This window comes from Lactuca serriola, chromosome 1 (assembly GCF_051521515.1).
Source record: "Lactuca serriola cultivar US96UC23 chromosome 1, Lser_US96UC23_V15, whole genome shotgun sequence".
Lineage (NCBI taxonomy): Eukaryota > Viridiplantae > Streptophyta > Magnoliopsida > Asterales > Asteraceae > Lactuca > Lactuca serriola.
This window is the reverse complement of record NC_136408.1, coordinates 137,609,334-137,625,422: the sequence shown is the minus strand read 5'-3', so window position 1 is coordinate 137,625,422 and position 16,089 is coordinate 137,609,334. Positions and strand designations below refer to the sequence as shown.

At 35.2% G+C, this 16,089-nt stretch overlaps 1 protein-coding gene across 12 annotated transcripts; it reads right to left on the bottom strand.

Annotated features, from left to right (window-relative positions):
* Window positions 1–8,040: 8,040 nt before the first annotated feature.
* LOC145099230 (TMV resistance protein N-like) lies at window positions 8,041–15,737 on the bottom strand. 12 transcript variants are annotated; one of them, XM_079036847.1, is made up of 10 exons: window positions 15,557–15,737; window positions 14,904–14,975; window positions 14,724–14,842; window positions 13,375–14,100; window positions 11,494–12,622; window positions 10,880–11,401; window positions 9,907–10,809; window positions 9,172–9,820; window positions 8,987–9,057; window positions 8,041–8,417 (listed from the first exon to the last, which is right to left on the bottom strand). In XM_079036847.1, exons 4-10 carry the CDS (start codon window positions 13,959–13,961, stop codon window positions 8,370–8,372), a joined length of 3,909 nt encoding a protein of 1,302 aa, XP_078892973.1. In that variant the 5' UTR covers window positions 13,962–14,100; window positions 14,724–14,842; window positions 14,904–14,975; window positions 15,557–15,737; the 3' UTR covers window positions 8,041–8,369. The 12 variants fall into 12 exon arrangements, with proteins under 12 accessions (XP_078892973.1, XP_078892953.1, XP_078892948.1 ...); XM_079036827.1 differs by having other exon boundaries at window positions 14,904–15,737; XM_079036822.1 differs by having other exon boundaries at window positions 14,724–15,433; window positions 15,534–15,737.
* Window positions 15,738–16,089: the final 352 nt, after the last annotated feature.

The window sequence follows — 16,089 nt, the reverse complement described above, 5'->3', positions numbered from 1 at the left end:
ATTATTCCTATCTAAGGACAGGAGAGTTTCAATGATATTCTAAACTTGTTGGAACTGTTTTTTGAGCATATGTCAGGAGATTCTTGAAGTTTCAAGAAAAGGATGAGGTTGTAAGTAAATTCCCCAATTGCAAGATTTCTATGCATAAGTTCGGTTTGTTAGGTACCTTGTTAATCCAAGGGTATTTTGATGGATTTCATTTACATTGCGACAACAATGTTAGAAAGAGTTTCCAGGGTTTTCACATAAGGTTCAGGGTTTTCTTTGTTAGTCTTTATGTGGAGGGTTTTCATATACCATTTTCCATACTGGAATTTATTTTGGCCTGTATCTTGCTAAGCTGGTATGAGGCTTTGGTATTGCATGCATCAGTCGATGATGGTTCGAACCCAAAGTGGGGAGAGAACTTGGTATTCATATTGGAGAATCATTGGACGTTCCGTTTTTTATGGTTTCATCATAATGGGTCAGAGTAATTACTCCGAAGTTCATGGATGTTAGAATTCGTTCAGAGTTTATGGATGCATTTGGGAAAGAAGTGGCCTATCATCAAAGTGTTCGTGATCAGGAAGCTTCTTATTTTGTTCCTTAGGGGTCCGCCAGAGTCCTCCATGGACGCAGAGAATTTAAGGTTTGATCAAATCATGGGTGCAGAGCAAGCTATCATTATGTACACATCTTTGGGAACGTATATGTTGTTCTCACAACAGAAGGCTGATGGGTAAGGAACTTGTTGCGGCTAGTAGTTCTTTTTCGAAGTGTTAGGAATTTTGATAAGGGAGCATTGTACCACTCGAGTTGTGAATTGGATTTAGAAATCATGGTTAGATCGCGGTGGGGATTGGTTATTTAGAGCCAAGAATGGGCAATCATTGTTTTGTAGGGTAGCTTCAGTGTTCGAAAAGAGTGTTTACACAGGGGTTTGTTCAGTACGTGTGGGGTAATCGAGTTTAGTTCTCGACCAAAGTTTTTGATTGTTTATTACTTTGTTTATCGAAAGCAGTTGAGGTTACTCAGAGGATTCAAGTTATATTATGTAAGGGTGCAACTGATGAGTCAAAGTTCAGTAAGGTTTGTATCTTAGCCCTAAGGAAGATGTCCTCTCGAACACTTGGTTGGGAAATTGTTGCTTTCACTACATGAAACGAAGGTATTAGCGGCGGTGGGAGTCGCCGCTAAAGGTATTAGCGGCAACATGTCGCTGCAAAAAGGTCGCCACTAATGCCTCGTCGCAAATGCATCACATCTATGTTGTGCTTCATCTGCAGAGAAGATCAATACTCGAGCTCGAAAAAATATGCTATGTTTCGACCGGTTCAACTCGAATCCTTGCCGATCTATGTTTTCCTTGAGAGTCTTAGGATGTTTACCCGGTTTACGAAGTAGTAGACGAACTAGTTGCTCTTGTATGTCTTCATTAGTAAAGTGTCTCGGAGCGGGTCTTGTCTCGGGTTGCCCTTTAAATTTCAAACTCATCCTTAATGGATCATCAATATCTATGAATCGACGATGACCGACATAAACGACCTTATTTATTGCACGGTACGAGGGAGTGTCTTCATTGCAAGTCAAGCATGCTCTATACCTTTGTCCGCTCCAACCCGATAAACTACTATGAGCTGGAAAGTCCTTCATTTTCCATAACAACATAACTTTCATCGTGAAGAATGTGTTCGTATCTACATCTTTAATATGTACGCCTGAGTGCCACAAAAACTTAAGCTCTTCCACTAACGACCTAAGGAAAACATCTATGTCCTTTCCATGTGCTTTAGGGCCGGGAATCAACAAGGCCAACATGAATGATGACTATTTCATAAAAATCCATGGTGGAAGATTGTATGTGGTGAGTACAACCGGCTACGTACTATGCAGATTACACATGTTACCAAATGCATTAAAGCCATTAGCTGCTAACCCTAGGTGAACATTGCGAGGTTCACTCGAGAAGTCAAGGTAACCTACATCAATTTTTGCCAAGACTCTCCATCAACGGGATGACGCGTCACACCATCTTCTGATCTCCCGGTACTATGTTATATCATATTTTTGTAAGTGTACGTTGAACAATACGAACGTCGTAGTCTAGGGGTCAATGGAAACTACCATAACACCTTATAAGCCACCTTTTTACCCTTGGTGTTTTTATCAATCTAGCGACTCTCTTTACAAACGCGGAAAATCTACAATTACTTGTGTTCCTTCCAGAAGAGAAAGCATTCATTTTTGCACACATGTATTGACTCGTAACCCAAACCTATCTTCTTCAGTTTTTTTTGGGCTGGATAATATGAACGGGGAACCTTATTGTCTTGTGGAAATGTTGAATGTAACAACTCAAGGAGTTGATCAAATGAACTATCAATCCATTTGTTCTTGACCTTGATATACATCATCTTTGATAAAAAAAGAATCAAGGAACGAAAATGTACAATCAGGATATAACTTGGTTTCGACTGCCTCTAATAACTGTTCAAAGCATCATCGACACCGCTACCCCCTATATTTGAGGTTCCTTCATCGATGTTGGTACCATTTTCTCTCGACTCCTACATAACAACATCAATAACATCATCCATCTCGTGACTTGGTGCTACGACATCTAAAATCGGAGGAATTAAAGGTTCACCGTGATATGTCCACGTTTTGTATGACCGACTAAAACCACATATACGAACATGACGTCTCATTACTTTCAGATCCATGAAATAACGATTATCACATTGCTCACACGGACATCTGGTTTCACCTTTACAATCTAGGTGTGCCATGGATCTCTTGAAAAAAGAGTCGAGTCCTAGCTGGAACTCAGGAGATTGACGATGTGGATTAGTAGTCCAACTTTTATCAATAGACATGATGCAACTGAAACATAGTTCAATGTTTAAGGTTTACTCTACAGGAATCAAATAATAAGTAGAGTATCCTAAAGTCGATGATTCAAAAAGTATCCTAACATGGGAACACATGAACAGATAATCAAAAATGGATAGAGTATTCACAAAGGTAGGCTTGGAAACTTACTTTTTGAATACCTTATGTCATATGTGAACGTGTATCACGTAATTGTATGGTTAAGAAAAATACGACAACATTTCCCCTTAGCTCCCAAGTATATATATATATATATATATATATATATATATATATATATATATATATATATATATACCCGAGGAGCAAAGAGAAAATGACAACTAAATATTTCTGAAACAAACAATCATGTAATACATGTTCACATACTAAATGAGATAAAGTTTTCAAAAAGTAGTCCCAAAACGGGGACAACACAAAATTAATTTATAAATCAATGTCGAGCGGGTATTGCTAGGCTCATGATGATTACAAAGAAAACACGCAAACAAACAAAATTTGGAAGATTTTTTTTTGTCATTTCTATAATAGCGTTGTACTTTAAATATTATATTGTTTATCATATTTATGCATTGTACTTTACAATATCATATTTTATCTTATTATAGCATTCTACTTAACAATATTTTTGTTATTTAATAACATTGTACTTTAAATATTATATTGTTTTTTCTATTTGAGCATTGTACTTTTGGGTATATTTTTTTTATTTATAGTATCATATTTTATCCTGTTATAGCATTGTACTTTACAATATTTTTGGAAAGTACTATAATGGAAAAAAATGAAAAAAATAAAATTTTGTGTATTTGTTAGGGATGTGCAAAAAACCGCACAAACCGTCCGCACCGCACTAAACCGCACCGCATAATGCGGTTTAGAATTTCGTGGTGCGGTTTGTGGTTCATCGTTTTATCAAACCGCACTATGTTGTGTGGTTTGCGGTTTGTATTTATAAAACTCTGGTTCAAACCGCATCGCACCACATGTTATATATATACTTTTTTTACTTTACTTTGTTATAACTTCAAATCACGATTTAGAAACGACGTATTTAAATATATTTCTTACAATAAGCAAATATCTATAACATAAGATTAAATCACTATTAGATCAAGATCTCACGGTTTACTAGAATATAGCAACTATAACGGCAATATAAAGCAATAACAATGACACTTACAAAACTATAGTAGTATGAATCACATTTTATTGAAAACGATTTAACTTGAAAATTGTATTTGTTTTTACAAAATGAAAGCAATCAATTTTTTTAACTGGGTCAGTTTTTTGGTTTTTTGATAGATTTAATGTTGAACAACTCATTAAACCGCACAAACCACATAAACCACCTGCATCAAACCGCACCGCATAACGCAGTTTTGAACATATGTGGTACGGTTTCCGGTTTGCGGTTTTGACTCTAAACCACACCAAACCGCACCGCGCACACCCCTAGTATTTGTATGTAATTTGGAAAGTACAATGTTATAATAGAAAAAAATGAAAAAAATAAAAGTTTGTGTATTTGTATGGAATTTGGAAAGTACAATGCTTTAATGGAAAAAAATGAAAAAAAATAATATGAAAGTACAAGCTTTTTTTTTTCATTTTTTTTCCATTATATCATTATACGTTCCAAGTTGCATACAAACACATAAACTTTTTTTTTATTTATGTTTTTTAAAAGATAAAAAACATACATCTTGATTCCTTGTGAATTGTAAAAAGAAAACATTGATTTAAGTGTGAGACGTGGAAACAAAGAAGGATTATAGTTGGTGTCCTAATCCATGCAGACAATCAAATGGACTCATCAAAATTGATTTATAGTTTTGTTGACTTTGGAGCACATGACATATTTTCTCTTTCTTGTAATATGACGAAAATGCCCTTTCTTTTCTTTTTCTTTGGGAAACAAATATTGAGTGAACCACAATCTTTGTTTTGGAATTTGCATTGTACCATTGCTTCTATCTTCTTTTGCGTGATGTACAAATTGATCTCCATATGAGAGAGTGAACAATAGAGGGGTAATAGATATTGACTTTGTAAGAGAGCATTAGGAGAAAGTTCCTTTGGGGAGGTGTTGATAACAAAAGGAAGATCAATTAATTGTCTTATTTGGCGTGAGATTTCCAATAAGGTTCCAGTGGATAAAAACCTTGTTAATAGAGGTGTCATATCATAAAATGTCAAGTATGTGTATTTTATATCTTGTTTATGTCTCAAACAATTCAAATTGTTCACTTTACTAATTAGGGCTAAATGTAAGAAACAGAAATTTGATTTGTTTCTAATAGCATCCTACTTTCATTCCTACATATTACATCAGTATACTTTAAAAACCTATTAATTGTAGGAATATCATCCCGATACAAAGCAATTTTCACATTTATAATCGGATGGATTCTTCAAAGTATTATGTCCTAATAATAAAATAAGTAGAAAATGTGATGCTATTATTGGGTAGATTTTTTAAAGTATAATGCTTTAATAAGAAAAAATGTAAAATATAGTGATGTAACAAAAAGAAATGGAAGTGGAATGCTATAACACAAATAATGAAGTGAAAATACATTGCTAGTTTTTGAAGGGGGTGTTTTGGTGTAGAAAGGGCCTCGTGACTGCATCTAATTATTTGTTGAGTAAATTACAAAAAACATCCTTGTGTTTTATCTTTTACAAATTTGGTCAAACAGTTTCATACTTTACTTGTTTAGCCCCAAAAAAAAATTCGGTCACACTGCTTGTCAATTGGGTCATCTAACTAGATTGCTCAACTCTTAAATACTCATACAACTAGCTCTATGTTGACTACAAAAATAAACCATATGGTTTATGTTGTCATGGATATGGTCTAATAATTTCATCATTTACCTTTTCCATCCCTAAACCAACGTTTGGTCACATTTTTAGTCCTTGGCGGCCCACCTATTAAACCCATCGAAAGGACCATATGCATAGAAAGTAATATACAATAGAGACAATTTTTGTAAGGGTTAAAGTCACTTATTGGTAACAATGTTTTTCGAATTTGTTTAAAAGGTCCCCGAAGTTATTTTTTGGCTTAATAGAGGCGTGAAGTGGATGCTGACCAGTTTTTTTGGTCATCCATGATATAGCCAGTTTTATTACTTTATATGCCATGTAAGTACTTGAAATTTATGCTCAAATGTTGATGTAGGAACATGTGGCTTAAAAATAAAAGTCTAGGGCTAAAGTAGACATACACACATATTTCTAAGGACTGTTAATGTAAATATGGGGAAATGTGTATAACCCATATTTACATTTTAGATATTTCTAGGAACATATTTTTGTTTATGTGAACGATAATTATGGAAAATTAAATGACTTCAATGGTAATCAAGATGTTGGTAAGGAGATAAACAGGTTTTTTTTTAGCTCAAATGAGGTGTAATCAGGCACGGGGTTATGTGATGTTCAAGTTGTTAAGGACAACGAGGACATGGGGAAATGTGTATAATCCATTTAGATAATGTACATACAGAGGTTTGAATTCCCGGTTCTAATTCTTCTTTGTATCTTTACACATAAACACATACATATTGTGGAGGGTGGAGATTTAAGAATGGTGTCTCAGTTATAACTTCACAGTGGATAATCAATCGATATTTCTGCAGCAAGTGAAAACCATACTGTTTTTGGGTGCATATTTTACGTGATTTTTTATAATCTCAAATCAGGTAAATCATATTGATTTTATTGGGTTGTATTTTTTTTGGTGATTTGAATTGAAATGGGGTCCCTCAACAAAGAGATTTTGTGTTGAGGTGGAGTTTGTAAGAACGCACGCCAAGTGTTCGATAAAAGTTCTCAAAGAGGTCCAGTGGTGTTCTTGGGGTTCAAGTAGCAAAGAATAATTTTTTGGGCAATCTAGCTTTTGACTCAAACAGGTGGCGAGGATAGCAGTTGAATGAATTGTAGGTAAGGAGAATGATTTTTTGGGGAGAGATAAAAGAAAATGGAGGGAAAACAATTATTGATTTCATTAAAGTCAAGGGTAACCGGTTTACCCCTTTGAAAACTTGAAAGGGACCTTTTAAACCTGACAAATTCCACATTATTCAGTGACCTTTTAAACCAATTCGAAAATGGACTTGTATGCCTATATGCATGATTGGATTCATTTTCAAGTTATCTTTAAGTGTTTTCTATATTGATAGTGTTGAAAGAGTGAAAAAGTTATTGGAGCTGTCATTTGGAGTTGTTTGATGGATGTAGTTTATTGGAGCTGCTTCAAGTTTTGGGTGCAATTTCTATTGTAGTTTTAGGTCACTGATTGTGTCCCTCTCCTTCTTGATATGCTCTAAGTAAGTGGTGCTGTGGATATTTCATGAGCATTACTAGCTTTTGATGTGGATATTATTAGTTTAAATTGGTGACTCGATCCAATTCAGAGTTTTCAAATAGTGTATCCTTTCATTGCTTCCAATTCCTTCATGTTGCTTTTTGGCCAAGTTCAAGTGGTTTATTGTCTCCAATGATATAATTTTGGCTAATTGCTTTTTGGCCATGTTGCATCTTCTCTCATCATTTGGGTGTTGCTTTTTAATTTTTGTTTTTGGTGCCATTTTGTTGTATGCAAATTAGGTTGGCTACTATAGTTGTTGCATATGAGATAATTAAAGCCTCTACTCCTTGTATCTCCAATCTGGATACCAAAAGCAAGGGTACTAATGCAAGTGTGAATGATAGTTATGGCCAATTAAATGACTTCAATTGTAATCAAGATGTTGGTAAGGAGATGAACAGGCTTTTTTTAGCTCAAATGAGGTGGAATCAGGCATGGGGTTATGTGATTTCAAGTTGTTAATGACACTGAGGACATGGGAAAAAAACACGAAGTGATAGTGGTGCATAAAGACCACAGATACGTTGATGTAGATGATTTATTTTCAGCCTCAAATGACCAGATTGTGGAGTCTAACTTTGTTGCAAAACACTACTGATAACATGATATGATATCAAGATGAGCTGGAAAATGAAAATAAATGAGAATATTATATTCTTTTGGCAACAACAAATAGTAACAATAAATATACAGAGGATAGTAAAGAGAAGATGTATAAATTAATATGTCCTGTCTCGTGATGTGAAGAAAAAGGGGAGACCTAAAAGTATTGCTTCCAAAAAAACAAATAATACGAGAATTCTCATCTTTCAGAATCAGAGTCTTAAAATATTAAGGTGCAGCAAGCGACTTTTACATAGTACCCAAATAAATTATAAAATCATATCAAGGATTTGAGATTTTGAGTTCATAGACACGATTGACATTGTTGATAAGGCAATGACTAAGACCAAGATTTCGGTTCAAATTATGAGGAAATAACACTCAATTCGAAAACTGTTTAATTTTGATAACTATACAATTCCAAATGTGTTAAATTTTGCACATGACTGAGTTTGCAATAACATTAGGCTACCCAAGATTTCAGTTCAAATTATGAGGAAGTAGCATCTCTTTCTCAATCCTTTTCATCTGAAAGATGAGATCGTGAAGATTCCCCCTCGCCCTACAATATACAATACAAAATGCTAAGAAAACAGATGGTTACTTGGAAGCGTATATATTATGTTACATTTTCTTGATTCAACAGAATTAATTAATGACTCCTAGTGATACATCTCTTGCAAACTCTTGAAGCAATTCATGCATTCTCAACATGTTTCTTGGTTCTATCCTAAGAAGACATCTACCAATAACATTCCTTAAAATCAAGTAATATGCTTAAACAATTTCATATTGTTTTCCAAAGTGGAATAGTTTGTTATTAATATAGAATTTGCCCAAGAACAACATCTACTAAACATGATGAATCCGTGAATTGGACTCAACTACATATCAAGTACAGGGAATGGTGAGAATTTGATCCTAGATTTTGACACATTGTGTCTTGACTTGGTATGAACAAAAAACGAGTCAAAATTTTAATGTTGGCATTTTCAAACGTTCATTGCAAGGTTATAACTCATCTTATTTTATTACATCCTAAACCAATCCAGAACTTTGATTCCTAATATTTGGTTGTGTTTGCTTTTTGTTCACATGAAGAGTGAAAAGTTTGGGTGTCAAAAGGTATACCTCATTTGCACGACCAATTATGCGAGGGTTCCTTGGGGAGAAAGCTCTGAACCAACCCTTTTCCTTTGGTGCTGAAAACAGATAAAAAGTTAATCATTATTCACAAATAATCCACTTGAAAGTCGGGGCCGTCTGGAGCAAATTTATGATGACAATAAAATATATTTAACAAAAACCACATCTACCTTGACATTCGAGGCCTTCTGGAATGAATTTATGATGATATGGAAACAATGTAAGGTAAGGGAAAAAAAATCGGTTTTTATATAAGATGTATTCTCCTGTTGTTGTTTGAAAAGGGGAGAGATCTCCACCAATTATGTGATTCCATGATTTGTAGTAACCCAACGCATCTTCTTCTTCATCCTTCTTCTCTCCATCATCCTCATAAACAAGACTCACCCCACACTCCTTTACACGTTCATAACGTGGCGGTGTAACAGTAATAGTAATGTGGTCACCACCTTCCATTTCATTCATCCCAAACATCCAATGACTTAACACCACCCAACAGTCTCTAGATAACATACCTCTGTCAAAGTAACGTTCATGTATCCACATGCGGTTCTTTGTTATATTAGTAATTGTGATCATTGGCGTATAAGGGAAATAAGCGTATGGAACTGGAAGATAATCAACTGAAAGATAATCAGGAGGTTTAAATCTGTCAACAGAGAAGCAGAAGTTGAGTCCTGTAAGGAGGTTGTTTGGAGATGATGATGATGATGGGATGGTAAATGATATTGATGGCCCCACACTTCTATGCCTAAACCAACTCGGAATCTCCTCCGCCTCATACATTGTGCTGAATATTCCAAATTCATAAAACATCATCTGCCAAATACAACCAACTTAATTAATCACCATAAGAAGTATATTATACATATTCACATATAGACAAACAATTAAGTAAAGAAAACCTGGGTTCCAGATTCCCAAGAATTAGTTCCAAAGTGCCTTTCGTTAAGGAAGTCTAAATTACTCCAGCCCAACTTACGTAATATCTTTTCCTCAACACGCACCATAGGTTGGATTTTCACAATGCCTTCAATTTCATATGGCAACCCTGCATAAATCAGCAATGGCTGCCTTGGTGATAACTCTAGTGAGGACATCTCTGGATCAAATACAACTTTGCTTGCAAGACGCCCATCAACAGAAAAGAGCAACCTCCTTAGTGTACGTGGAGGATGCTCAACTGACTTTAATTTTATACAATTCTCCATACTAAGTATCTCAAGCCTAGGAAGGGTTCTCACACAACTGGGCATGGAAATGATAGGATTGCCATCTAAATATAATTCCTTTAACATGGATAGGCACCTCAAGTCCTTGGGAAAGGATTTGGTGAACAAATTACTATTTGCAAGTGACAAACTTACTAAAGACCTCGGTAAATAAACTGTAAACAACTTCAAATCACTTGGTATAGCACCCACAAAGGCAGAGGAAGAGGTTCTTGTATTTATGTCATTGTTTTTAGCCTTGCACAATTCCAGTGAATCCATACCCCTATTCTGGATTCCAGATTCACCGAGACTACAACCATCTAGCAACATTGTTTTAACATTCTTCAACATGCCTATGTTTCTTGGAAGCTTTTCAAGCTTCTTGCAGTAGCTCAAATCGATGAAGACAAGGTCAACACAATGCTCAATTGATTCACAAACGGCAACCAAACTAATGCAATTTCTAACTATTAATCTCTCAAGTGCAGGAAGTTGGTCAAATCCACCAAGACTATAAAGTTGTTTACAGAAACTTAAATTAAGAATCTTCAATGATCCAAGCAACCTTTTCTCTTTTAAGCAAGATCCATCCAACTGCACAGATGCAGATTAATTAGAATAGTAGTGAAATTCATCAACTTAACTCAACAATGAAATAAGTTACCTTTTTCCACTTCTCAAGTCGTGGATTACTATACAAGAACAACAACATTAGCCCGATCCCATACAAATGGGGTAAGGGGGAGGTAGGCTGGTTGGTAGCCCCCAACATAGGGTTGAGAAACTGCTTCCGTAGGAGACCTCGGGTAAAGAAGAAATAAAAAAGCAAATACAAACAAATAAAAAAAAGTACATTTTTTGAAATAGCGCCCACATTAAATCGTTGTGGATTACTATAACAACCGACAAAAGACTCAATATTGCTGTATGACAGGTCAAGAGCAACAAGATTTTGTATAGGTAAGTTTAAAGGTAAATACTGTAAAGGGTACCCATGCATACACAACCATCTTATTTCTTTTGGAAAGTTCTCATAAGAACCATTCATATGCACATAATTGAGTTGTAGTAGCCTCAACTTATCCATGTTGTTGAATGCATCTGTTTTCAACTCAAATGATGCATACAACTTCTCCTTCTCAAGCATCTGCATGTCAAGGGAAAGGCCTACAAGATTTCCCTTACCCTAAGAAAAAACCAATGGCCAAAAATAAAAATTAGACAATACAAAGTAGTTTGAAACATGCACACTACTAACAAGTATACACAGACTCTTACCTTTTTTTGTTTCAACACTCTTAATGACTCCTCAGGACACCATAATCGACTTCGCTTCCATGGCTTGTCAAGTGATTCTTGACGTACTTCGAATCTTCCCATCTCTTGAACCAACTGGTGCATCACTAATTTGTTCTTCCATCCAATACTAAGAAGGCATCTGTCAATGAGATTCGTGATCCCAGATCTTGTGTTTATATCACATGCCTCTAATATTGTTTCAGTAACATCTCTATCTATTCCAACAAAAAAACAAGCAATATGCATAAACAACTCCTTATCATTTTTTGATGGCAAGGAGTCGAAGCTCATTTTCAAGACATTATTTATAGGGGAACTAATTTCTTTCTTTAACCCTTCGATGCACCCTTCCCAATAAGCTACATCTCGATTATGCAAAGACTTTCCCAAAACACTAAGAGCCAATGGATGTCCTTCACAATACTTAACAAGCTTATCAGACACCTCTTCATATCCCGCCTTGGATTGGTTGCACATGAAAGCATGGAAACACAAAAGTTGTTGCGATGCAAAATCATCTAAGCGTTGAAGCAAATGCCTTTCATGCTTGGGTTTAATTTTTGTTTTAAATAAAGAACAACTCTCAGTCAACCAGCTGTCCTTTGTTGTAATTATAATTTTGCTTCCGGGATGAAAGCCTTTGCTTCCAAGTAATGCATCCAACTGAACAAGAGTACTGATATCATCAAGAACTAGAAACACCCTTTTAAGGGCTACTGCATTCTCTATCTTTGCAGTGTATACTGAAACATCATGAACTTTAATTGAACTTGTTTTTGAAATGTCATTGTAGAGTTGTTCTTGTAAATCAAGCAACCCATTAAACTTCCCATCGCATTTCCTAGTGATATCTTCAATATAGCTGCTTGTGTCGAATTCATGAGAATATAGCCCATAGACATGTTTGGCTAAAGATGTCTTCCCGATCCCACCTATACCATAAATAGTAAGTATGTCTGCTGTATGTGAGGATCCATCTTTCAACCATGAAGTTACAAAGTTAATATGATACTTCATCCCAATAAGTTGTGGTCCAACGCTCCTTAAGTGCACATGTAATCTACGGTGGATGTCCTTCACAATTTCTTCAATAAACTCGGTTTCTAACCTGAAACTTGATTATATAAGAACTACAAAACACAATCTACAAAACTAATGAACCAGACTCTGAGATTTAATTTATTCAAAGATCCAAACTAAGATTGTATTATAGTTATTATTAATCGAGTTCTCACATCAAAACCATATTGTGATTTGCATCAATCTGAACAAAATGCCATGAAATACAGGATTTCACTAATGAATAAGGTCATAAATATTTGCTTACGATAAGACCAAAGCAACCAACGAAATACCAGATTTCACTAATAGGCCACCAAACTTCACTATGTTTCTACAAGACCATCAAACTTAACAACCGATGTGGTTTTACATGGGAAGTTTTGAACAAAATGCCATGAAATAGTTATAGATTATCTTTTACTAAATACAACTAAAAGCAGCTATTTATTATAAAAGCTGCTATGATTTGAAGGTAGTATGGTATAAGTAATAGTAGACACATAGCAAACCCATCAAACTTTGGTTTTTAAATAAAAAGAAATGTAAAAATCATGGAGAAGGTTCATTAAAACGCACTAACTTATGATAAAATACAAAATGCATAACAAACATTTAAAAATTATCAGAATGGCTAACCCATCTATATGAACTGGTTTATGAGATCACATATTTGAAAACTTATTTTCAATTATGTGCATCTTCTATATATCCTAATACATCAGATATATGTCTATTTAATGACTCAGAAAAACTTATTGAAATGCATAGGGAGATGAATAAGGGTAAGAAAGTGGTTACCTGCCATTTAGGACATTCCCTTTTAAATCAGCAACTTGTGTAAGCGCTTTGTTCCATCGGTCCATCTTTTGAGCCCATTGACTTCTTTTATTTGCATTTGCCTCTGCGTCCATTGTCTGTTTATGCTTAGCCATTGCATCTCCAAAACTACTTTGTTGCTTCCTAACATGTGTGGGTTCCACATGATAAAATATTGGGATGACAATATGGTTGGATGTCATACGCTGCTCAAGGATCAACACCAATTCATCCAGGCACCATGTTGAAGAAGCGTAATTCTTAGACAATACGATAACAGAAGCCCGAGATGCCTTAATTGCACTCTCCAGTTCTGGTTTCAGATCTTCCCCTGTTTCAATCTCTTCATCATCCAAGAAGGTATTGATATTGGCATAAATGAGGGCCTTATGAAGGTGATCAGTGAAACTATGACGAGTGTCAACACCTCTAAAACTTAAAAATACATCATATCTATGATTATGAGCTGATGAGTTATGACCATGAGTTGATGAAGTAGGAACATGGGCTGATGAACTATAATCATCAGTTGATGAAGAACCTTCTGGAAGATCAGATAGAACCACCATAACAAATTACAGGTTGATGACCCTTCACGCTTCTCAGTAAGCTCTCAAACTCCTCCACAGATGTTATTAGTTATGAAAGTTGGTTTCACCGGCTTTCTTCACTTGTTCTTTAATGTCTCAGGACCCATAGAAAATGCCTCTGCATAATAGCAAATTATTGATTAATATGCAACTCAAATTTCATCTGCTAACAGCAAAGTATTGATGTAAAATAATATTATATTGCCATGTGAGTTATTTAAATTTAAATTTTTTATCTCTCGGTCTCTCGTCTATGAAAAAGACGAAATTACCCTCCTGATCCTCATAACTGAAATGCCCTTGAAAGTATATCTAGCTTGACAAATGCAGCCTAAAAGTTAGATCATGTAGCCCTCTGTCTAACTATATCATTTTGTTGGTTCTTTAGTAGGTTAAACAAAACCACTTTACCAAAATAGGAAAAAGATATACAGTCAAACAGAGACTCCTTTGGCAATGGAGATACTCATGGTAAGTTTCCTCTCTCATGTAATTCATTTACACTATAGTGTGAAAATTCCCTCGTAATGTTTATTTTCCAGTGAAGTTTAGCATCAACTATAAGGTTTTCATTTATACAATTTTTGGAACTTCATTTCTTTTTTCCATAGAGGACTGTTATGGAGGCTGTTTCAGCTATCCTAGGAGGTGAACTACATGAAGGGTTAGTTGTTTGAGGGCAAAAAGGTCAGAGACAAAAACAGAACCCTACAACAAACAGGTATATCCTGGGATTCTGACCTCAAGACTTTGGGATTTACATTTCCTCCAAGCTATTCCATCTCCATTTTAAGATAAGAAGAAGTGATTGCCAGGTCAGCAGCTAATCCCATTCCGGATGTGGGATTATCAAATCTTATCTGGATTCTCCTCAAACAATTAGTTTAGACAACCATGTTGATAAGAATCAAGAAATCGTACCGTTACAAACGGAATCGCCAAAAGATGGAATGGCGGATTCCGAAGCTTTGATGCCATCCTTGGAAGTGAAAACTGAAGCATTATCAGCTGACCCAATTAACCACCAAATAACCAAGAAATGTGAAGTTTCAATGATTTAAGTGACAAATGACATCAGCTTAGCGACAAATTTCATATCATGTCTTAAATCTACAAAGAAATTTCTTATCAGTTTTTTACCTTGAAACATAAACCTAGTCCATCTTATTTCAAACAGATCCGCAAGTTTTGAACAAAGGGAACATAAGCAGGCAATCTAGAATTATGACAATCGAATATTGACGCTTGTTGATTTTGAATGTTTAGCTTACAATTAAGGAGCAGATAACATCATTCAAAAAAGAATCAAATGTAAAAATTGCGTTTATGAACTCAAAATATAAAGTGATTAAGGAAGGAATTTTCGAGATTTGGATAGCAAAGTTTGGTTCATCACTCTGGACATGAAGCAAGAACGTGCCGACCTGTAGCTTTAAACTAAACAAAAGTAGCTGAAATAAACAAAATTTTAATCACCTGTTTATGAAAATTCAATTGATTATATATGATCTGTGATTGATAAGTGAAAATTCTTAGACAAGCAAAACTAACTTGTAAGGATGAGCAGAGTTTACATAAAGCTGAAGCGGCGATAACAGAGGAAAAATGAACAGAGACGAGGCCGAGAAAGTTGAGCAGTAAGTAAGCAGGTAAACGGTGAGTCGACGATGAACGAAGGGAGACGGCGAGAGACTATAAACAAACAACGAAAATGTTTGGGTTTTCTTTTGCGTTGGGATCGGAGGCTTTCAGGGTTCTTTCCCAAAAAAGAAACACGGTTTTGTTTCTTTTGAATTTCTTTTATTATTATTTTCTGGAAAGGAAGGCTAAATTACAAACATGGTCCTTCAAGTTTAGTGAAATTTTCACATTGAGGGCAAATTTAAAAAACGATACACCACCTTATGGTAGTCCTTTTTACCAAATCAGATAAACTTTTCATTTAAGTTCAATTATAAAAAGACTTTTTTGACCTTCCTTTATCATTTCTTTTTTTTTTCCTCTATGAACAGCCCAACCCCATTCCCACCTACCATTCACCACAACCCACTACCGTTGGCGGATGTAGTTAGTTGGCGGATGTAGTTAGTTGGTAGTGGTAGCTTGC

What these genes read in the sequence shown, in the direction of transcription:
- LOC145099230 (XM_079036827.1), bottom strand. Translation starts at nt 13,961, where the DNA reads ATGGTGGTTCTATCTGATCTTCCAGAAGGTTCTTCATCAACTGATGAT. An exon ending in GGGAATGTCCTAAATGGCAG is followed by an intron (nt 12,623 to 13,374) that starts GTAACCACTTTC and finishes ATCAAGTTTCAG; the next exon opens with GTTAGAAACCGAGTTTATTG. An exon ending in GAGTGTTGAAACAAAAAAAG is followed by an intron (nt 11,402 to 11,493) that starts GTAAGAGTCTGT and finishes GTTTTTTCTTAG; the next exon opens with GGTAAGGGAAATCTTGTAGG.